The following is a 24,541-nucleotide window of genomic DNA, read 5'->3' as shown; positions in this document are numbered from 1 at the left end:
TCGAAGAGCTTTATTATTTCATTCGGTATTTCGTCTGGTCCCGTCGCTTTTCTGGTCTTTGCTAATCTTATTGCTTGTTCAATTTCGTCCATAGTTATGTCAGGTCCTGTAACTACTTCGTTAATTTCAAGCTCGGGCCTTTCATCATTAAACAGTTCCTCAATGTATTCTTTCCATCTGTCTATTTTATCCAAATCAGTGATAATCAGTTTTCCGTCTGTATCAACGATGTTATTTGCATGTTGTTTGTTCTGACCGGTGAGTTCTTTTATTTTTTTATACATATTAAATGAATCGTGTTTTCTCTGCAACTCTTCAATTTCTAAACATTTTTTTTTCAAAGTATGTTTCTTTTGCCTCTCGTATTTTAGTCCTTATCTCTTTATTAATGCGTTTATACATTTCGATGTTTTGATTCTTAAATTTGCGTCTTTTTTCCATCAAATTCAAAATCTCATCGTTCATCCACTGTTGCTTCTTTTGATTTTTCTCTTTGAAGTTTGGAGTTGAGTTGCTTATAATCGTTTTGATTTGGTTCCAATGATCCTCGATGGATTCTTGTTGTTCGCTATTCTCAAGATTGCTCTCTAAATTGTTTGAAATCCCCTGACTGTTGTTTCTAATAAAATCGGTATCCAGTTTGTTAGAGGATCGTTGTTGTTTTATCCGTTTAAGTTTTAATTTTATTTCGGCTAACAATAGATTGTGATCAGATGGCACATCGGCGCCAGGATAGGTTTTTACAGACTTTACTGCATTTCTGTAACGCTCACTGATGGTTATGTAGTCAATTTGGTTTTTTACGATATTATTGGGGGTATCTGCTGGAGATTTCCACGTATATAATCTCCTTTTAGGTAATTTGAAAAAGGTATTCATTATACATAGATTATGTTCTTTGCAAAAATCTGCGAAATAGTCTCCCCTTTCATTTCTATCGTCCAGTCCATAACAGCCAATAATATTACTTTGTCTGCCTTTTCCTATCTTAGCATTAAGGTCACCCATCAGAATGGTGAGATCTCTAGTCTTGAGTTGGTCGGTAACAGTTTTTACATCGGCGTAGAACTTGTCAAGTTCTTCCAGTTCACTTTCCGCTGTTGGTGCATACACTTGTATTAAATTTATGTTTCTGGGTTTCGCGTTCAACTGAATCATTATGACTCGTTCAGATACCTGGCATACCGCCCTAACACATTTGCTGACCTCGTTTGAGACTATGAATCCTACACCATGACGATGGTAATTACTCTCTTCTCCTGCATAATATACTTCATGATCATCCACATGGCATTGGCCAGATCCGGGCCATCGCATTTCACTGATACCCAGAATTGATATTTGCAGCCTTTTCATCTCATTTATGGCATTGTGTGTTTTTCCTGGTTCATATAAACTCCGCACATTCCATGTGCCTATTCTACAACTTCTCTGTATATCAAATTTGGCCAAGCGGGAGATTCTTCGCACCCCTGCCCCATTTAAGAAGCGCCCGTACTCGGGGCCATCGTTTATTTCCTCAGCCATATTGATTAACCTGGGAAAAAGAGTGTACTAGTCATTCCCTTGGCTTTCTACACCGCTGTGTATACGCTGTTTAAGTGGTTGCCACCGCACCGAGTACTATTCTGTATTGACCGTTCTGGCCTAAATGACTTCCGCTCAATACAGATACTGAAAAACCAGCTGCCGATTTCCAGGTTCGATTTTATACAAGCCCTAAAACCAGGGGGCTGCCACCTCCGTCCTCCAGACCGTTGTGAAGACCTTCTTCTCCGCCCTGGATGCCGTTGTGGGCTTCATCCGTGACCCTGGACAGGGGACCCTTAGCAGGTACTAGTTTCCCGGGTCAGGAAACACCTGGAATCTGCAGAAGGCAGGGATTGATTCAATTTCCCTGATAGGACTATCCAAAAGGAGTTCCTACCTGCTACCTAATTCTCATAGGAAAAGATAACCAACCGTTGAGCTTTTCCTTCGTATAAGACTGACTTGGGCAGCCTTCTGCAAGCTAAACCATATTTTCAAATCGTCTGACATATCAATATTCTTAAAAGAAAAACCTTTAATCAGTGTGTTTTGTCAGTGTTGACTTACGAAGCGGAAACATTGACCATGTCAAGGAGAACAGTGCAAAAGATCCGTGTTTCTCAATGGGCGATGGAGCGTGCTATTTTGAGCGTTTCTCTAAGAGACAAGATTCCAAACCGCCAGCTACGACAAAGATCAGGAGTGGCTGATGCAGTAGAGAGAATAGCAACACTGAAATGGAACTAGGCAGGTCGCTGGCTCGAATGACAGATAATATAGATGGACAAAGCGGGTACTGGAATCAGTGGCATGCTGGAACTTTTCAAGCGGCCCGGTAATTTTATAGAAAAGCGGCCTCTTATCCTCATTTTACCTTCCATTATCAGGATGTTTTATTCGTTATTTATCAAATCAAAAAAACAAAAATATAAATTATTTTTAAAGCAAACATAAAACATTGAATTCAATGATTTTTTTTAATTTGCTATATTGTTTTATTTAAGAATAAGCAATCTTATAAATAATAAATTACATGTATGACAATATTGTATGCAGTAAGGCAGATACTATAATTTCCTGAATAAGTATAATATGAATTTGATATAATTAAGATAAAATAAAATTTTGAGAATTTTTAATTATTTATTAAGATGAATTTTAGTAAATAAATTATACAAGAAAGTACAAATACAATTACAGAGCAAATACTTTAATTTAACAACATTTAAAATGTTAATATAACGCAATAATCTAAACATTATTTTGCAATTATTTCATAAAATACTTACTTAACTCTCGATCAATAATTTCCGCATTAAAGTAGATTTTTGAGCAAATTTGTCGATTATTTCATCATTTTTAAGCTCATACAAAGCTTCTTTTTCTATATCCATTAGCATAAATGTTTCCAAGTGATCTTGTGTTAAAGTAGGTACTTCTTAACCGATTTTTTATGTATTTCAACGTTAAAAAACTTCTTTCGTTAGATACTTGAGTCATTGAAAGAGTTAATAAATGCTTATATTATACTATTTAAATTTGGATAAGCACACTGATACGTTGTACTTATGTAAAACAGCGTAGGAGCAAGCTATACAATCTTTACACTTTTTAGTACCACACGAAGATGAAGTTTTCACGATATCAACATTGTCATTTGTTACTTCATGTTCATTATCACTTAGATTAATAATATCATCCTTCATATTTTCTGTAGACTTAACATATTTATCATTAACTCGATTTTCTACAATTTCAGTAATTTGCAAAATCCTATTTTTTAATGCAATCCATTTATCAGCAAAATCCACGAGTTAAATGCCGTTAAAGGTATACCATTTTTTATTGTATCAAAATTTCTAGAATGTAGACTGCTTATATCATAAAACGATTTGTCTTGATCAAATCTTTTTTCAATACTTCCAATAATTCGGTCAAAAATGTGCAAGATGTTTTCCATTTTTTATTCTTCAGAGTACATACATAACATGTTTGAAGGAAATTGGAAAATCATAAATATACATGTATGTATGAAAATAAATATTATCTGCAGCAGTTTATTTATGTATATAGAGCCTTATTCATTTACTTAACTGTATTTTACAATTAAAACAATTGAATTATTTTGAAATGTTTTAATATTATTAACAAATAGTCTGGGCTGATTATCGGAGAATAGGCAATTTTTGGGAAAAGTTATTTACCAGCAATTTTTTCGTGTTTTTACCGAAAATCGTGTTTTTTTCAATTATTGCTCTATAACTCCGAAGATTTTAATTTTACAACAAAAACACTCAAATAAAAATTCACCGTAATTAAATTCTGCATAGAAACGTGTTTTTCCCGATCTGCTCGGATGAAAATTTTCCTCGGAAAATTCGGGTTTTCCCAACAAAATCTCTAATTTTTAAATAAAGTTTTAGATAAGTAATTATCTACCAATAATTAAATAATTTGGTGACTTAAAAGCCTTTTTGGATTAGATTATAGTTCGAGAAGCTGATTAAAATTAAACGAATATTTTAGCAACAATTCAATTGTTAATTAATAATTTACGGTCGCAATAATAACCAAAATAATTATGATACACTGATCAAACTTTGAAATCTTATAAAGATGAGATGCCTATTTAACATTTTGTCGACAAAATATAAATTTTTTATTTTTTTGCATAATCTTTAAATGTTTAAAAAAATAGTTATAAACAAATTAACGTTTCTCAGAAAGTTTTTATTATATTGTAATTTTAAAAAATAGCTAAAATGCGCATTTCAAATATCTTGAAAATTAATGCTTTAAAACTTTTTTGCAACCATTTCCAAAAAAGTTATGAAACAGCAAAGTAAACATACGATTACTCGGGTGTTTAAATTTTTTTTTAATTCTTTCAAAGCGTAGAAGTGAGTTTAAAGTACAAGCTAATTATTTACAAAAAATATCGATGATCAGTTTAATGGTTATATTTTAATTAAAGATTTTAAATATATTTTTTTGTAATTTACACGCGCGAAAGTAGAATCATACAGTACTGTAGCTAAAATTTTCACTCGGAGCGACGACCGGCCGCGCGACACGTACAATTTTTTAAATAATGTATGCTGCGTGTCAGTCGCTTCGAGTGAACATTTTAGCTCCGACTCTGTATCAGGCCTACTTTTGCGCTAAAAATTACAAAAAGAAGTATTTTTAATCTTTGATTAAAATATAACCATTGCACCAATTTTTGACATTCTTTGTGAGTAATTAGATTGTACCATATACTCACTTTTAAGCTTTGAAACAATTAAAACAAATTATAAACAACGGCGAAATTGTATATTTATTTGCTGTTTCATAACTTTTTTGCAAATGGTTGGAAAAGTTTTTTAAAGCATTCATTTTCAAGACCTATGAAATACGCATTTTAAGTATTTTATAAAATTAGAATATAATAAACAATTTCTGAGAAATGTTAATTTTTTTATAACAATTTTTTTTAAACATTTAATGATTATGCAAAAAAATGAAAAATTTATATTTTGTCGACAAAATATTAAATAGGCATCACACCTTTATAATCTTTCTAAGTTTGATCAATGTCTCATGATTATTTTGGTTGTTATTGCGACTGTAAATTGTTAATTAAAAATTGAATTGTTGCTAAAATATTCGTTTCATTTTCACCGGCTTCTGAATTTATAATCTATACCAGGAAATCTTTTATTTCACCAAGCTATATAATTATTGATAAATAATTACTGGCCCAAAAAATTTATTTGAAAATTCGAGATTTTGTTGGGAAACCCACATTTTCCGAGGAAAATTTTCATCGGAGTAAATCGAAAAAAACATGCTTCTATGTAGAATTAAATTGGGGTGAATTTTTATTTAAGTGTTTTTGGTGTAAATTTAAAATCTTCGGAGTTACAGAGCAATAATTGAAAAAAATAAGATTTGTCGGCGCCATTTTGTTTATAAAAAAAGTAGCACACTATCTGCGGACTTTGCATACCTATATTAATAATATATACGATCTTAGAATTCGATTCCAGCAATAAAATTGCTGGTAAATAACCTTTCTTTGTACTTTACTAATAATACCAGCGTATTATAACTATTTTTTTTTCAAAATTTAAAGATTATGCAAAAAAAGGGAAATTTATATTTTGTCGATAAAATATTAAATAAGCATCTCATCTTTATAATCTTTATAAGTTTGATCAATATATCATGATTATTTTGGTTATTATTGCGATCGTAAATTGTTAATTAACAATTGAATTGTTGCTAAAATATTCGTTTAATTTTCACCGGCTTCTGGAATTACAATCTATACCAAGAAAGCTTTGATGTCACTAAATTATTTAATTATTGATTAATAATTACCTACCTAAAACTTTATTTGAAAATTAGAGTTTTTGTTTGGAAAACCCGCATTTTCCGAGGAAAATTTTCGTCGGAGTAAATCGTGAAAAACATATCTCTATGCAGAATTTAATTGCGGTGAATTTTTATTTGAGTGTTTTTGTTGTAAAATTAAAATCTTCGGAGTTATAGAGCAATAATTGAAAAAAACACGATTTTCGGGCGCCATTTTGTATATAAAAAAAGTAGCACACTATCTGCGGACTTTGCATACCTATATTATTAATATATAGGATCTTATAATTCGATTCCAGCAATAAAATTGCTGGTAAATAACTTTTCCATGAATTTTGCTAATTAGCCCAGAGTAAAAATCAACATTCGGTTAGAAATTAAAAAAATATTTTTTTGTTATATCTAAAATTTTTTGTGAAAAAATCCTATTTGACCGGCCTCAAAAGGCCGCGGCCTCTCGGTGATTGCACCGATTCATTTATATGGATGGCCAGCACGTCACTGACTGGAATGGAGACCAAGAGAGGATGCCTACCGAATCAAAGGTCGTCCACCGACACGTTGGACTGATGATCTAAACCGTTGCCATAGGAATTGCATACAATAGGCACAATATGAACAGATGGAAAATTATGAGGGAGATCTATGTCCAGCAGTGGACAAGCGAATATTGAATGATAACGAAAATATATTTATAACAAAATACGCAGTTAACCCTATATTGTATCTATGAATTTTAAATACGGACACTAAAATTTATTTTTGTTGGTCTAGTTTTGGTGACAAAAAAATTTCTTTAGAGTAATTTTTGAGATGCCCCCTTTTTGGAAAATATGGAATGTGTACTGTAAAAAAACATTATGCAATAAATCTACATATTAAAAATTTGATACGTGAAAACTTGATTTTGTATGAAAATTCTGAAAACAAATTGAAGTTGTAGTCAAACAAAGAAATATTTTTAATTTTTGGCATTGAACTTAAGGAGTTCCTTTATAATTAGTAGACCGGGAGATATTATACAGAAGTTCAGCCACGATTTTCTAAGTCCTGCCTTTTGCAATAGTGGAAGGGTAGACGCGGTACTTACAATTTGTGGAAACATCCACAAATTTCCTGTGACATTTTCCTGTAAAAATTAGATTTTCCCAAAAAATAAAATAGGCTATTTCGATGAATTTCTGAGTCCTGCCATATCCGTAGGATACTATGGATTTTATGAAGATAAATTTTTGGGCAGGAGGGTTGCAAACGGGCTAACGGAGTATATATGTATACAGCCATGTAAGGAAAATAGTGAAATTTTCATGATTTTCTGGGTCCTGCCAACTAAATAAATTAAACATATTTATTTCAAAATGATCAAAAAAAAATGTTGGCATGACGTCTCCTACTGTTTAACTATACTTGTCCCTTGGAAAATTATGCGCAAAATTTTTACCTTGATTCAACCAATACTTTTTCTGTACTCTTCAGGAAGGTTAAACGGTTCTTGTAAGACGGCAGGAGTCCTAGATTTGTAAGAAAATTCGTGAAAAATTCCACGATGTTCTGAGTCATGCCATTTTGCATATGTTTCAAGAATCTTAAGGCCAAGGGTACATAATTCGCAAATATTTTACGTCTATCTATCTTCTTTCTTGAACTATGTATTCAGTGATTGTAATAATTTATGTACAACAAAAACTAATACTCAATCGAGAAAAGAAGAAAAGTGTTAAAGTGATTTTTGAATAATATATTGTTACTGTGGAACGTTTACAATTTTGAACATCTTTAACAACAAAATACTTGAATTACAGAATATATTATCCTGATGTATTCTCTGCTTGGACCTTCCACAAATAATACACAATAAATAACTGTTTATTAAGTTCACGTCTTAAATCAATTATTTATATCAATATTATTTAATCAACAACTCAAAATATTCCCGATGCCATGTCAAATATTTAAAATTGTCACTGATTGTCAATGTCTGACTGACAATATTCTATTCGACTGAGTGCGTTTTAAGACAAAGATAGATTTGGAAAATATTACCACGGACATGGTGTCCATTTTTTTCGAATCCTGAAAAAACTAATATATACTTTTAGAAAATTTAAACGCAGAATGAAAGACTAAATTATTACCGAGGGCCGAAAGTCTCTTAGAATAAATAAAAAGTTTATTTTGAACGGGATATTTGAAATTAAAAATCACACTAAATTTTCTCTTAGTTTTTCACTCCTGTAACTTATTAAAATAAACATTTAGAAGTTCTCAGGGACTTTCGGCCCTCACTAATAACGTAGTCTTTCATTCTGCGTTTAAATTTTTCAAAAATACTTATTAGTTTTCTCAGAATTCGAAAAAAAATGAATCCCCATTTGAATAGCATTGCAGCCGAAAATACGTACCCATCCTCTTAATATAAGTCTATTTACAAAGAGGCAGGATGCTTTTATAGTTATTTCGTATACAGGGTGGGCATTAGTGTGACAAAGTCCAATTACTCGTTTGTCGTAAGAGATACGAAAAAAAGTTATTTAGGTAAAACGTGGGGCAAAGAGAGGATCATAATTTAAAAATATTTTCTAATATTACAGGGCTACCCGTATTGACAGGCTGACACAAACTTATGTTTTTTTTAATTCACATAATCCAAAAATGTTTCCTAAGGGAGCTAGAGCACTTTGAAGATGGCGCCTTGTAATTAGATTTTTTTATCTCCAGAACGCTTCCATTTCGACAGACAAAAACTGGTCCGCCTTTTTATCTTCCAGAAATAAATCGATTCCATAAATTGCGAATCTCTAGTACCGGTCATAGGAGTCCGTTTTGGGTAGGGCAACGGTTATTTTATCGCATAACTTTTTGTTTTTATTTTTTAAGCATTTTTGACACTATATTATTAAATTGTGAGGTATTCTAGTACTAAACGGTACTCTTGCTTTAAGTCGGTAGGATGCACCGTTTTCTAGAAAAATCAATTTCAAAATTTTTCGTATTTTGAATTTAAGAAAAATTTGAAAAAATAAAAAAAAACGGTGTATTTACCGACTTCAAGCAAGAGTAACTTTTAGTACTAGAATTCCTCATATATTAATACTCTACTGTCAAAAATGCTTAACAATTAAAGCAAGTTATGAGATTTCGTTGATCTACCCAAGACAGACGCCGATGACCGATACTAGAAATTGACAATTGATAAAATATTCATCTCTGGAAGAGAAATAAACGTACCAGTTTTTGTTTTACTAAATAGTTTTTTTTATTTATTTTTTTTTTCAAATTCAAAAACCGAAAAATTTTTCAAATCGATTTTTCTAGAACACGGCGTATCCTACCGACTTAAAGCAAGAGTACCTTTTAGTACAAGAATACCCCATAGTTTAATAATTCAGTGTAAAAAATGCTAAAAAGTTAAACACAGAAAAGTTATGCGATAAAATATCCGTTTCCCTACCTTAAACGGACGTCTATGACCGGTACTAAAAATTGACAAATGATGGAATCGATTTATCTCTGGAAGATAAATAGGTGTACCAGTTTTCGTTTTCCTCTATTCTAAATAATCTAAAAAAGTGTTCTGGAACTATTTAAAAAAAAAACTAATTAGAATACGCCATCTTTACAGAGCTCTAGCTTCCTTGGGAAGCATTTTCGGACAGGTGAATTGAGTTACATTTTCTTAAAATTATATGAGGAATATCCGCGCTTCGATTGTTAGAAGAGTTTCTGGACACTCTGTATAATAGGTACAATCCCTACTATAACCAATTAATTGTAAAATTATTGATTTTCTTCCTATTACTTTTATTACGTTTACTTAGATATAAATATGATCTAATCGCTTAAAATAAATAGGTTACAGTTTGGTATTAGATTTGAAAGGTGTGTAAAAATCCGAGACATTACTCAGGAAAATAAAATTTAATACCGTACGATTCTTAACGATGTAAAATTAATTTTTGTGTATTAAATATCTTTGCGGTTATCCTGCCACGTTGTAAACTGTTTTAGATTAGTGTTTTTAAGCATACTTGACATGGAATGACTCAGAAAATTGTGGTGACATATGTTTGTATACCAACCTGCAATAATTTTACTGACTTAAAAATTTTACTTTTGTACATGAAATAACTACACAATTATCCTGCCTCTTTGTAAGTAGCTTTATATTAACATTCTTGAGATATGTCCAAAATGGCATGACTTAGAAAATCGTGTAACTTTCATGTGTAGTAAAAAAGGTGTAACTAAACATCCTGCCATTTTGAATAATGTCTACTTAAATTATTTATTTTATAATACAATTTATTTTATGACTCAGAAAATCACGGAACCAGGGTGAAAATTTTCCACAGAATTTTCCAAGGGACAAGTGCAGTTAAAATTAGGAGACGTCATGCCAACATTTTTTCGATCATTTTTAAATAATTATGTTTAATTTATAAAGTTGGCAGGACTCAGAAAATTATGAAAATTTCATTATTTTCATTACATGCTCGTATATTCATATACAAATATACACTCCTAGTCCTTTTGCAACCCTCTTGTCCAAAAAATTTTCTTCATAAAATTGATAGTATCCTGTTATTATTTGGATATGGCAGGACTCAAAAATCCATCGCAAGTTCACATTTTTTTCCTCGTGGGAAATATAATTTTCCCAGGAAAATGTCACATGCAACCCGTGGATTTTTCGAATTGTCCTTTGTAAGTCCGAATTGTCCTGTGTAAGTACCTTTTCTAACCTTCCAGTATTGCAAAGGGCAGGACTTAGAAAATCATGGTTGAAGTTCTGTTAATATCTCCCGGACCGCTTGTGCTTGGCGTCTGTTCAGTTCGGCTTTTCCTATTCCGTTCTGCGGAAGATCATTTCCAAGAGCTGTTGCACGGTATTTCTTTTTATTTTTCTCGTGTGCGGTGGACATATTAAATCTATTAGAACGCCCTCTTTTAAAAAAAATTACTTTATTTTTAAATAAAGGTTTTGTGAAATTTTTGCTTTGAATTATAGTAGAGGTAACTGTTCTTTTTTGGGTATTTTTAAAGAATTGCAATCTCTTCTATAAAAATCAATCCTTGAACAACTATAATATCAACAAAGTGGAAAAAAAATTGTGATACCTCTTCTTGGACCTAATCGTTATTTTATATAAGCCAATAAAAGAATCTAGCATAGCAAATCAGCGCTTCCCTTAGCTACTCTTATTGTATAAAAGAATGAATGATGGACAGTCAACATCAACATATTGTTTAGATATACGGTCCCATCACTTTCTTCCCACACGGATATGCTCCTGCATATGAATTAACTTAGAATAGTACATCTTTGTTATCATATCACTTCACCACAGTCAGGGAAACACCATAGAAACAATAGTTTTCTGTTCCTGAAATAAACATCTCTCTTGTTTTGCCATTTCTGTATCTAATACAGTACGTAAATCGTTTAGCTGGACATAGGGAACATACATTGTATAAATTTAGATACATAAATACATACATTGTATTATATTGAGAAAATTGTGGCAACTGAGCTTTCTCGATGACAATATGATTGTTAGCATTAAGGGGCATTAACCTCAAATTGACGACTAATTTCGGCTGACACAAATAAACGTCAAAATATGACAATGTAGTAGCTAAATATTTTTGGCCTAAGGGAATGGGAAAACTGTTAAGTTTTGAAATTAGTTTTTCAATAAAAAAGATTTTAAACATTAAAGTAAAATTATTAACTCATTAATCATAAACTTTGTTTTTGATTTATTTATGGACAGCCTTACTTCAAAACTCACTCAATCTATTCGTTCTAACAGTTCTATTGCACCAAAAACTCATACTCGAACAGAAGCTTCAACTAACACAGGTTAGCGCAGTTGCCACAATTCTTCTCTCAATGTATATTCCCTATGTCCAGCTGAACGATTTACGTACTGTATCATTTCACATCCAACATGTATATTTTGCCTTACAGTCCCTTCTTCTTAACGTGCCCTATCAAGTTACCTTGGCGTTGGCGATTAACATGGCGAAACTGTCTCAAGATATTCTAAATAGTTGCTTTGCTTTTTTTATGCCTGTCCACTCCCTGATATTCTTCAAGCAAGAGGCCTGTTTTCTACCAATTCCTCTGCGACCTTCGATTTTAGCCATCATAATAAGTTGAAGAATATTATATCGGTCTTCCTTTACTACGTGTCAAAAATAAGCCATTTTTCTACATTTGATATTATCAAGCAGCTCGCATTGGCTCGAAGTGGCATTTACTCTCTTAAGGACTACCACATATGTCAGCATAGCCGTCAATGGTATTTTTATTGTACGTCTGTGCAACCACATTTCAAAGGCCTCCAAACTATTAATGGTGGATATTTTTAATGTCAATGCTTCGACACCATATAAGAGGAATGACCAAATGTAACATTTAATCATAAGCTTTCGAAGTTGAAGTTGCAAGTTATCATTACAAAAGAATGATCTCATTTTTAAAAATGTTGTGCAGGCTCGCTACTATATAAATCTCGATTCTACATTTTATCTCTTTATCTGGGTCTAAGCTTTATTTTTAAACCAAGAGGAGTAAACTAAAAAGACAGATTCACACCCAAGAAAGTTACCAGAAACATCACCAAATACATCTTCTTTTTGGTTGATCATGTCAGCCTTCGACAGTAATCCATAAATATTATATTATACTAATACGTCGCTAAAGATTTCTAACAACAACTGTATTTAATATAAAAGCAGACTTAATATCTACAAATTAAAGGAATAACGCAGAAAATATAAAAATAGCTGATATAACTTAATTAACCTATGAAATTCCAAGAGTGTCAAAATTTTATAAATGTCATTAGTGTCAAAATTTGATAACAGTGGAGTAAACTTGCCTGAGGTTGGACCAGTTACAAACAAACTTTCTTCTTCTTCTTAAGGTGCCGAGACCGCTTGTCGATCGTTGGCTCTCATGTTGCGCAGCATATTAACAATCATTGTCTTATTTACAGCCGCACGAAATAGTTCAGTGCTAGTTTTCCCAAACCATTGGCGTAGGTTTTTAAGCCAAGAAGTTGTACGGCGGCCCACACTTCTTTTTCCCATTATTTTACCTTGCATGACAAGGTGAAGTATGTCATATTTTCTCTTTTTTTTTCCTATTTTTCTTTTTTTTTTTTTTCTTTTTTTCTTCCTTTTTTTCTCCTATTTTTCTTTTTTCCTATTTTTTTTTCTTTTTTTTCTTTTTTTCTTTTTTTTTTCTTTTTTTTTTTTCTTCTTTTTTTCTTTTTTTTTTCTTTTTTTTTCTTTTTTTTTTCTTTTTTTTTTTTCTTTTTTTCTCTTTTTTTTCTTTTTTTCTTTTTTCTTTTTTCCACAACAAACAACAAACTTCACGGCGCGGTAAATTTTAATTACTCCTCTTGGTTTTAAATAGACTACAGTTGCTCAGTAATATGGCAACCAAGATATTTAACTTTGAATTATATGACCATCAACATATAACAGTGAATCTTGATGTGCTAAACAGCTAAACACCAGTTTTCTAACAGTTTATGTTTAGGCCACACTTTCTTCACACTGTGTCAATGGCATTTAAAAGGCATTGCAATCCCTTCATGTCATCACTTAAAATAACTGTATTATCTGCTTATCTGATTGTATTTATCACGATTCCATTAACTTTAACAACGCCTCATCCCAAATTATGCAGCGTCTCTTTAAATATTCTATCTGAATATAAATTGAATAACAGTGGGGAGAGTATACGACCCTGTCTGACACCTCTTTGAATTACAGTCGCTTCACACTGTATCTATCTATCTAATCAGCCCTAAACATCCATCCTTCTTGGACATAGGCCTTTTCTTTTGACCTTTGCGTTGTATAATCATCTTATAGTGTAGGAAACAGAGGTTGAACCTTGCAAAATGGACACAAGTCCGGTTCTTTTTTCTGTTATATGAAGGGGTGCTTATTATAAGACTAACTTTTTCTGAAAAAACTTCGCCCCGGAACCCCCTTTTCACCCCTTTTTATTTATTTTGCTCAACAGGCCATGTAGGCCCTGGGCGTGAAAAACACAATTACATTTTTTTTTCTATACATATCTACAATATGCAATATTAATTTGTCTATTTCAAAAAATATATCATATAAATATATACATATATATATAGCTCTCATTTTACAATTCATGGCACATTCTTCTGTTACAATTTCTCTTGCGCTCTTCTTACCACTCCTCTCCATTCTCTTCTGTCTAATACCTTGTTTCTCCAGTTATCTATTTTTAATTCTCGTAAATCTGCTTGGACGCTGTCAAACCATCTTTTACGGGGTCTTCCTTTCCTTTTTTTCCCTACTGGTTTCCTGTTCAATATCATCCTGGTCATTCTATGATTTTCCAATCTTTGCACATGTCCCAGCGATCTTATTCTATGTGCCTTTATTATTGCGGTGATTTTTGGTTCCGTATACAGCTCTTCCAACTCTATATTTGTCCTTCTTCTCCATCCCATTTGTGTATTTATGCCGCCGTAAATTGATCGGAGAATTTTCCTCTCCCATCTTTCTAATCTTTCTTCACCTGCCTTTCTTAAAACCCATAATTCAGCTCCATATACAACCGTAGCTCTAATCACTGTCTTGTAAATTCTTTCTTTTGTTTTTCTTGAAACAAACTTCGACTTCATTAAGGATCTCAGAATTCCTTATTTCTGGTTGCCTTTTGTAATTCTGGATTCTATTTCTTTATCTTCATGTCCATTTTCCTTTACTTTCACACCAAGGTAAGTAAACTCTTCCACTCTGTCAAAACTGTATATTTAATCTTTCTCCCCTTGTATTTTTATAAACTCTTCATTGTCTTGCTGTGTATCACCCATTATCATGTATTTAGTTTTCTTTTCATTTATCTTTAGACCAAACCTATTTGCTTCTTTTTCTATCTTTTTCACAATTCTTTTCAATTCTTTCTTTGATTTTGCTAATATTGTTAAATCATCTGCAAAATCAATACATTGATGTTGGTTTTAAAAGATGGTTTCTTCCATTTTTATGCTGCAATTCCTCATTATTACTTCAAGAACAAGATTGAACAACGTGGTTGACATCGGATCACCCGTCCTGAGTCCTTGCTTGATTTCGAAGTCCTCTGAGATTTCTTTCCACACTACTTCGCTTTTCGTTTTTGCCAACGTCATTTCAATCAAGCTAATCAATTTTTTGGGAATTTGCAGTTGTTTCAGAGCACGGTACATTTCTTTTCTATTTATACGATCATATGTCTGTTTGAAATCTACGAACAGCGCATACAGGGTCGTTTTGTACTCATAGCAATTTGCTTGTAATTCTTTTAGCGTGAAAATCTGGTCTGTTACCGAACGGTTGGATCGAAAGCCTGCCTGGTACTCTCCCACAGTACCCTCCATGTATTCGTTCAGTCTTCCACGTATGCATTGTGCTATTATCTTATACCCTGTCTCTAGGAGTGCTATTCCCCTATAATTTTCACATGTTTGTTTATCTCCTTTTTTATGTATGGGACAGATTCTAGCCAGCATCCAGTCATTTGGCATTTTTTTCCTCTTCCCATATCTTTTTCACCAGCCAATATAGTTGCTCGTACAGTTGTTCTCCTCCTGCCTTTAACATTTCAGCTTTTATTTCTGTCGCTCCTGGACTTTTGTTGTTTTTAAGTTGGCTGATTATATTCATTACCTCTTGTTTTGTTGGCGTCCCCACTATCGTATCGTTTTCTTCCATTTTCTGTGTTATGTCCATCTCGTCCTCTTCAATATTATTTAATAGCTCTTCGAAATAATTTTTCCATCTTTCTAGCACCTGCGCTGTTTCACTTATTAGCAACCCTTCTTCATTCTTAATCTATATGCTTCGGCTCTGATATCCTTTGTAAATTCTTTTAACCTCTTGGTAAAATGACCTTATTTCTTTAGTTTGAAATTTTTCTTCGATTTCCTTTAGCTTATCTTCTTTGGATATTCTTTTCTTTCTCCTATATTGTCTTTTCATTTCTCTTCTTGCGTCCCTATACACATTTCTGTTATTCTAGTTTTCTTTTAATAGCATTATTTGTCTAGCTCTCCTAACTGCTTCAGCTGCTTTTTCACATTCTTCATCATACCAGTCATTTACTTTTCCTTTTCTCACTGTACTTTTTAGAACTGCCTCATTTGCCTTCATTACTGATGTTTTTACTTTCTCCCATCTTTCTTCGATTTCCATTTCTTGTGCGCATGTTGCCAGTTCTATTTCTATTTTTTCTTTATATTTACCTTTTACTGCTTCACTTTTCAATAGGGTCGAATTGTATTTTCTCTTACCTTCCGTTCTTTTCCTTTTTCCCTTCCCGGTCGAACCCCAGTTTCTTATGCATATCACTCTTACTAGGTAGTGGTCTGAATTGCATTCTGCTCCTCTCATGCTTTTTATTTTTGATATAAAATTCATGTCACTTTTTTCTATTACTACATGATCTATTTGGTTAATTGTTTTTCCGTCGGGCGACTTCCATGTCCCTTTGTGGATTTCCTTCCGGCGGAGTTGTGTACTTTTTATTACCATATTTCTCTCCATTGCAAAAGATACTGCTCGGTGCCCGTTATTATTTATTATATCATGTTTGCTATGTTTCCCTACTATGTTCTCATATATATTTTCTTTTCCAATCTTTGAGTTGAAATCGCCCGTTATTATTTTCATATCGTATTTCGGTGTTTTTCGTATTCCTCCTCTAGTTGCTCATAGAACATGTCTTTCTCATCTTCATCCGCATCCTCTATGGTAGCATGGACATTTATAATGCTTATATTTCTTCTTTCCCCTTTCATTCTTAAAGAACACAGTCTGTCAGATATAGGCTTAAAAGCTATTACCCTTGATTTCAAGTTTTCCTGTAGTATGAAACCTGTTCCTCTGGTTCTGTTCTTTCCACCACTTTAAAAAAGGTTGTGCTCTCTACATCCACTATTTCAGTTCCTAATTGTTTGGTTTCTTGTACTGCAAGCAAGTCCAATTTATATTTCTTGACTTCTCTTACTAGTTCTTTCAGATTGCCTGCACCATACGTCCCTCTCACATTCCAGGTTCCAAAGTTTATTTTTCGTATATCTTTCTCATTTGCCTTAATCGTTGCCTCGCTTGTTTTACTGTTACATACCGTTTTTAGTTTTTTGAACTTTGCTGCACAGGGGAAAAAATGGGAGTGCATTATACAAATTTGTAAATAACACCAGTACATGGGTAATCGCTGAAAGTCTTTTTACTCTAGCATAAACGGTTCAGATGGTATAAAAAGGGGTTTTTTAAAATGTAACACCCTGTAATTAAACCTGCAATGTAAACATGTTAAAACTGTAGTGAAACCTATACCAAAAAATCAATCAATTATTTGTGAATAATTGCCGCAGAATCTCTTCTTAATTTCCGTTACAGTTAGGGAAATATATATTTTTTTAAAACATCTTTTTTAAAAACTTGTCAACTTTGGGGCGCCATGCGCCACCCCCGCTAAACGGTAAATGATAGACAGATGCTGTCGGGAGATAAATCGTAGAAAATACAGTTCTCTTCATATTTCTATAAAAGAAATTTTTTGTAAAAGGTACAGGAGGGGTTACGTTCCGCAAAAACCACAAATTACCCCATTTAAAGGGGTGAAAAGGGGGGTTCCGGGGCGAAATTTTTTCACAAAAAGTTAGTCTTATAATAAGCACCCCTTGATATACCAGAAAAAAAAATAAAACCGGACTTGTGTCCATTTTGCAAGGTTCAACCTTTGTTTCCTACATTATTAGACCATCTTTCATCCTACTGCATGTATGCCGGGCGAACTTCCATTTAAGATTTGCTACTTGTGTTGAGACATATCTCACTTTTGTTTTGTTACGGTTGCGTTACGGTTGTAACGGAATGTAAGAATGAAGTTATAGAAGATCAGACACAAATGATTTTGGATGTAACTAAACATTCCAAAAGGAAACTAATATACTGACTCACCTTAAGGCACTATTGATATTAAGATCATCCTTTAGAAAGAATATTAGGGGATTATTTCTTAGCATAGACTTGATAGCTTTTTGCGACTTCTCCACAAGACATAAGAAGAATTGTTCTAGACTGGTTTTCGCTAAATTTGCTGAACCCACTTCGCGTTTGGTTTTGGAAACACACGTCAGATTTCCTACTGTATCTGATCCTGCCATATCTATAAGATGCAACTGTAAAATTGTACATGGTTAACTTTGTAAAAATGGTTAGGTAAAAGAGGCTTTTATAATTAAATACAACAAAAATATAAGAAAATATTAACAAGACGTTACATATAATGTTCTTCCATTTACTCTTCTTCTGAAAGTACCATCTCCTCGACGGGCAGTAGGCAATGATCATAGCATATAGCTATTAGAGCTTTAGAGACGACTGTCTTAAAAAGTTCATTTGATGTTCACCCGTACCATTCTCTCAGGTTGCGCAGCCATGGTATTCTAGGGATCCCTATGCTTCTTTTTCCTTTGATCTTTCCCTGCATGATGAGTTGGAGCAAGTTGTATCTTCCTCAATGTGTAATATATCAGTGATATTTCAATTTTCCGGTTTTGATTCTATTTAAGACTTCCATTTCTTTATTGATCTTTCTCAGAACCTCTTTGTTTGTGACGTGTTCTGTCCACGATATATTCAGAATACTTTTATACACCCACAACTTGAATGATTCCAATTTTGTAGCAGTTTCCGCTAGGGCATCTATGCCATTTCGTTCGTTGCAATCCGGGACTGCACGCTGGGGTTTGTTTTGGTTGGATCAGGAAGGGCAGCATATGTGCCTCCTGATGAGAGACTAATAAGTTTCGAAACCGGTAGAGGTGCTTGCTGCACTCTCTGATTGGACTAGAATATGGTTCGGCTGTATTTTCGTTTTGCAACGAAATTGAAAATGGTTATTCATTTTTGATTCCAATTTTATCGATGAAGCCTCATTCAAGGTCCAAGCTTCTATTTCATAAAAGTAAAATTATACAAACGTAGCCCCTAGCCAACCTAACTCTTAGCTCTAACTTCAAATCTCATGTGCAACATTTGCTCTTGGAACAGAAACAGACGAATCACACTGCAGCGCTACTGAGTGGATCCACAAAGTGGCCTAAATATGCGATTTTGTAGCCCCAATGATATTGTAATGGACAATGGACGCCACTAGCAGCGAGGATCGGTGAGAGTCTCTGGCCACTGTCACTCGTCTGGAATGGCACGTTTAATTTACATAAGAATTAACGGCTAATCGTCGGAAGCTACTTTGTGGCGCCACAGTCTATAGTCTTTAGTATTAAAGTATCTTAAATGGTTGTTATCTTATGCTTATTTCAAAATGTAGATCTATAGAAGAATCCTAAAAAGTCTATGGCTGACAAAAAATAGTTATTTATGAAACTGTTCGTGAAGTATGCTTTTTGCGAACGCACGCGATCTTTAGAGCACGAGCGACATCGGAGTGAGTGCTATACGTACATCGCGTAAGTTCGTAGAAAGTACTTCACGCACAGTTTCATACGATATTTTATCTAAGATAAAGAAATAAAAAACTGGAACTCTTTGTCACTGGAATTCATTTCTATTCTACAATTTTTAGAACTTTGACATTTAAAAATTCTAACTTCTTTCAAACCACAAAATTGTCAAAACTTTTGTTGTAATTTATTGCTCACATGGCGTGTAGAGTAGATAAACGAATTTATCTACTTTATCTCATATTATGTATAAGTTTTTAGTTTATGAAAACTGTCATTATAGATAGCAGTGCGTGAAGGATTTAAAGTGTGCTTGAAGTAACAATGTATTTTAAATGGGATTTACTTTTTCGCACTGTTTTTTGGCACACTTTCATATAATCAAATATCCTTAACTTTCGCATTGTCATGGTGATGCCATTTGTTTTAATGTTGTAATATTTACAATATGTCCTTAACTAAGAACAATAGGTAAATTATTTGACAAAAATTGAAAATCTGACTTGCAGAGGAAGATCCAGTGATCACCCTCTTAAAAAAAAGTGGGAAAAGTGAAAAAAGTGAAAAATAAAACATATGCCATTTCCACAAAAATTAAAATTCATAGTAATCCTTACAATAATTTCTTTATATTAGCATAAGTAATGATTTCAACAATTTTGACCGCTTTAGAATGAAAATTTTTGAAAAAATGGTATAATTTAAAATAATCAGAATTTTTAAAATGATCGTAATTTTCATTTTCTTTTGATAATAACTCCAAAAATACTTAATATTATTGAAATGTTAGCTATCCTGATCCCCAAGTATATGTAAATCAGGTTGGCAATATTGACAGTTGAGGTAGTCTAATAAAATGGTCGTCACGAAGCGTTGCATATGAATTATGTCTCCCAGTAAATATACCTAATTAATAAGTACTCGGCAAGCTTCCTTCTCCAAAAGGTTATGGACTCCAGTTTTACATGCCAAGAGTACATTCAATAAGAAGTAAAGTTTTTTAGTGTTGCTGTTTATACCGACCGGCAGTGTTGTGAGTGACCGCAAAAAAATGGCAGTCCAAGGTTTAAATGGCGCGAATTCAACCGTGAGTTTGTATCCGCAATTAACATCTACGAACTTTTCGTCATGGAAATTTAGATTAGGCAATCTTCTAGATGCCAAAGGTGTTAAAGATTTTATTACCACTGAAGTAACTGCAACGCAATTCACACAATTATCAAGAGACGAGCAAAATCAACATAAAAAGCATGATGCAACAGCAAGATCGATCATTGTCACATGCATTACAGATGAACATTTAGAATATATTCGTGACTGTGACTCAGCATTCGAAATGATAAAAAGTTTAGAAAAAGTGTTTGAAAGAAAAAGTATTCTTTCTCGTTTATATGTGCGGAAAAAGTTGTTAACGTTGAAATATAAACAAGGTATCGATTTACAAAAATTTTTCGTTGAATTCGATTCTTTAATCCGAGAGCTTGAATCGACTGGAACTACAATCGAAGAAGATGACAAGGTATGTCACCTTTTGTTGACAATGACAGATACGTTTGACACCGTTATTACTGTCCTAGAAACTTCAAATGATAAACTATCTGTTGATTTCGTTAAAGCAAAATTATTAGATGCAGAATTGAAGCTGAAAAATAATGTACAAGAAAGTGAAGAATCCTCTTTTTATACGAAGCAATACAATAAAAAACCCCGATGCTCATTTTGTGGACTTGAAGGCCATCTAGTGTCCAATTGTTTCAGAAAAAACAATAATAATTATAGAGGTAACAATAATCGAGGGAGATTTTTTCGAGGAAATAACTATTCCCGTGGCAGAAGAGCCAATAATGATACACAAGGTAAACAGAATATCCATGTAGCCGAAGACGAAGTAAGTTTTATCACAGCCCTACCAGCTGAAAATCTCAAGAATGATGACAGCCAAATTTCGTTTATAATAGATTCTGGAGCATCACAGAATATGTGCAGCAATAAATATAAACAATTTATAAGTAATATTATTGAAATTGAGCCTGTTGGCATTAAAATAGCAGATGGAAGAGTGATGACGGCTCATACAAAAGGTAAATTAAAAGTTTATTACAATGAAACTCCTATTAACATTGATGTTCTCATTTTAAATGAACTAGAATATAATTTATTATCAGTCAGTAAACTAAACAGTTTAGGTTTCACAGTAGTATTTAAAGAAAATAAGGCTGAAATAAGAAAAAAGAACTTTAAACTTATTTGCTATAAACATAAGAGTAACTTATTTGCTGCAAATTTTCAATTAAATAATTTTCAATCTAGTTTAGTAGCAAAGCATAGCGATAAAGACTTATGGCATTTACGTTTAGGACACGTAAATAGAAGGGGACTACAATTGTTGGGACTTCCCTATTCAGATAAACTATGTGACTCGTGTCAACAAGGAAAAGCCACAAGGCAACCTTTTAAAGAAGTTATATACAAAAAATCCTCTAGAGTTGGGGAACTTTTACATGTTGATACTTGGGGACCATCCAAAGATCCCACATTTTCTGGTGAAAAGTATTACTTATCAATTATTGATGATTTCTCACATTTTAGTGTTGTATATTTAATGACAAGAAAAAGCGAAAGCGAATCACATCTTATTAATCATATTGAAAAATTAGCTGCAGAAGGCAGGAGAGTATCTAGAATAAGAATGGATAAAGGTGGAGAGATGTCTTCTAAATATTTTAAAAACTATTGTATACAACATGGTATAGTACAAGAATTTACTGCAGGGTACACACCTCAGCAGAATAGTATAGCCGAACGACTTAATCGTACTATTTTAGACAAAGTAAGAGCAATGTTTGTAGAAACAAATCTTCCAAAGAGTTTGTGGGGAGAAGCAGTTAGAACAGCTGTTTATCAGCTTAATCGAACTCCATCACGAGCAATTGAATTACAAGTACCAGCAGAAATATACTTAGGCAGACTTGACTTGTCTAAACTTAGAATTTTTGGTTCAAAAGTATGGTACTACAACCTACCAAAGCAAAGTAAATTAGAACCAAGAGCAAGTAAAGGTGTAATGGTTGGATACAGTGGTGCTGGTTATAGAATTTGGAATCCACTGACCAAGCAAATCAAAATTTCAAGAGATGTTGTTTTCGATGAAACACAGTATAAATATTCTCCAGAAATATCGTCGAATAATCAAAATGTTGAGGAAATTTTACCAAGCCAAAATGAATTGGAAACATTTGAAACAAATTATGAAGAAAGTACAGTCCAAAGAAACACTACTGAAATTAATTCACAAGATGAAGAACCAGTAAATTTACAAAATACCAAAATTACTTCCTCCAATAGAGAAATAAAACAACCTTCGAAGTTCAAAGACTATGAACTTTATTATGCATATTGCTTAGTTACATCAACACCAGTAACTTATGAAGAAGCAGTAGAGGAGGATGAATGGAAGCAGGCAATAGAAACAGAACTAGAATGTCTTGAAAAAATGAACACGTGGAGTGAAGCCACAAAAATACCTCATGATCAACAAATCATAAATACAAAATGGGTATTTAAAACAAAAAGTGATGGCACGAAAAAAGCTCGCTTAGTCGCCAAGGGTTATGAAGAAGAAGTGTTTTTAGATATATATTCACCGGTAGCTAAGATGGCAAGTGTAAGAATTTTATTATCACTGGCTCTCAATAACGACTGGAAGGTATACCAATTAGACATTCCTTCAGCGTTCATCAACGGAGTGCTACAACATGATGTTTATATTCATTGTCCTAAGGGTTATAAACGACAAAGCAAAGTTCTCAAACTACAAAAGGCTTTATATGGACTAAAAGAATCACCCAAATGCTGGAACCAACGATTCAACAAATGGGCAATCAAAATTGGTTTTAAAAGTGCGGAAAGTGACTGTTGCGTTTATACAAAGAAAAATGTGTGTATGTGTATATGGGTCGATGATATCCTATTGTGCGGTGAAGATAGCGATTCGATTCAAAAAATTATTGAAAGTTTAAAAAGTGAGTTTAACGCAAAAAATCTTGGTTGTGTAAACAACTTTTTGGGTATTGATTTTGAATATTCTGTAAATAAAAATGATGTAAAAATGTATATTTCTCAAAAACCCTTAATCAATAAGATAATTGAGAAATTTAATATGACGAATTGCAATGTTAGCAAAACACCAATGGAAACAGGTTTTCAGGTTGACAAAACTAATGCTAATAATCAAATCTCTGTCAATGTGCCTTATAGGCAATTAATTGGAAGCTTAATGTATATTGCATTGGGTAGTCGCCCTGACATAATGTTTTCAATCTCTTATTTGAGTCAATTTCTCGATTGTCCTGATGATATATTATGGAAAGCTGCTAAACGTATTATTAGATATTTAAAAAATACAATTAATTTCTGTCTTATATACAGTAAAAATATAAAAAGAAAACCTTTAATATTTGCATATTCAGACTCAGATTGGGCAGCAAATGTAAATGATAGAAAAAGCATGTCAGGAGGTATAGTATATTTTCTAGACAATCCAGTTTCATGGTATTCAAGGAAACAGAGCACTGTTTCATTGAGCAGTACTGAGGCCGAATATATTTCATCAACTGTTACATGTTGTGAGTTATTGTTCACAAAAAACTTAGCAGAAGAATTATTGAACGAGAAAATAACTGGTAGTATATTATATATAGATAACCAGGGAGCTATATGTATTGCAACAAATTCATTTAAAGGTAAAAGGTCTAAGCATATAGACACAAAATATCATTTCATTCGAAATTTAATTGAAAACAATGTAATTACTTTACAGTACATAAATACAAAATCAAACTGTGCTGATATTTTCACTAAAGCTCCTTCAAATGAAATATTCTCACGTCTCAGAACTTTGATCAAAATTCAAGAATGTTGAAAGTTTTTATAGATTAGTACTTTTATACTTTAGGCACAACTCATGTGAATTATCTATTTGCTTTTTTTATTTTTTATCATATTCTCATGTTAATATTTTTTGAGTTAATGAAAGTTATTTTTTGAATATTTTTCTATATAGGTATGAGTTGTAACCTGAGTAATGTAGGATGTATAAGTATGTTTTTATGATTTCATTTAGTTCAATTTTTGTC

At 32.7% G+C, this 24,541-nt stretch overlaps 2 protein-coding genes across 3 annotated transcripts in view; one reads left to right on the top strand and one right to left on the bottom strand.

The window, feature by feature from the left end:
• LOC126880316 (zinc finger protein 234-like) overlaps positions 1–24,541 on the top strand; it is a 276,883-nt gene that overhangs the window by 148,682 nt on the left and 103,660 nt on the right. The window lies entirely within an intron of this gene.
• Positions 1–24,541, bottom strand: part of LOC114344107 (uncharacterized) — a 125,481-nt gene that overhangs the window by 73,124 nt on the left and 27,816 nt on the right. For both annotated transcript variants that reach the window (XM_050644115.1, XM_050644116.1), the window contains exon 5: positions 17,899–18,119. In XM_050644115.1, the coding sequence (XP_050500072.1) occupies positions 17,899–18,119 (221 nt within the window). The remainder of the gene's footprint in view (positions 1–17,898; positions 18,120–24,541) is intronic.

Source organism: Diabrotica virgifera, chromosome 2 (assembly GCF_917563875.1).
Source record: "Diabrotica virgifera virgifera chromosome 2, PGI_DIABVI_V3a".
NCBI classification, from domain to species: domain Eukaryota; kingdom Metazoa; phylum Arthropoda; class Insecta; order Coleoptera; family Chrysomelidae; genus Diabrotica; species Diabrotica virgifera.
Note: the sequence above shows the minus strand (reverse complement) of the source record. Positions and strands in the feature narration are given on the sequence as shown.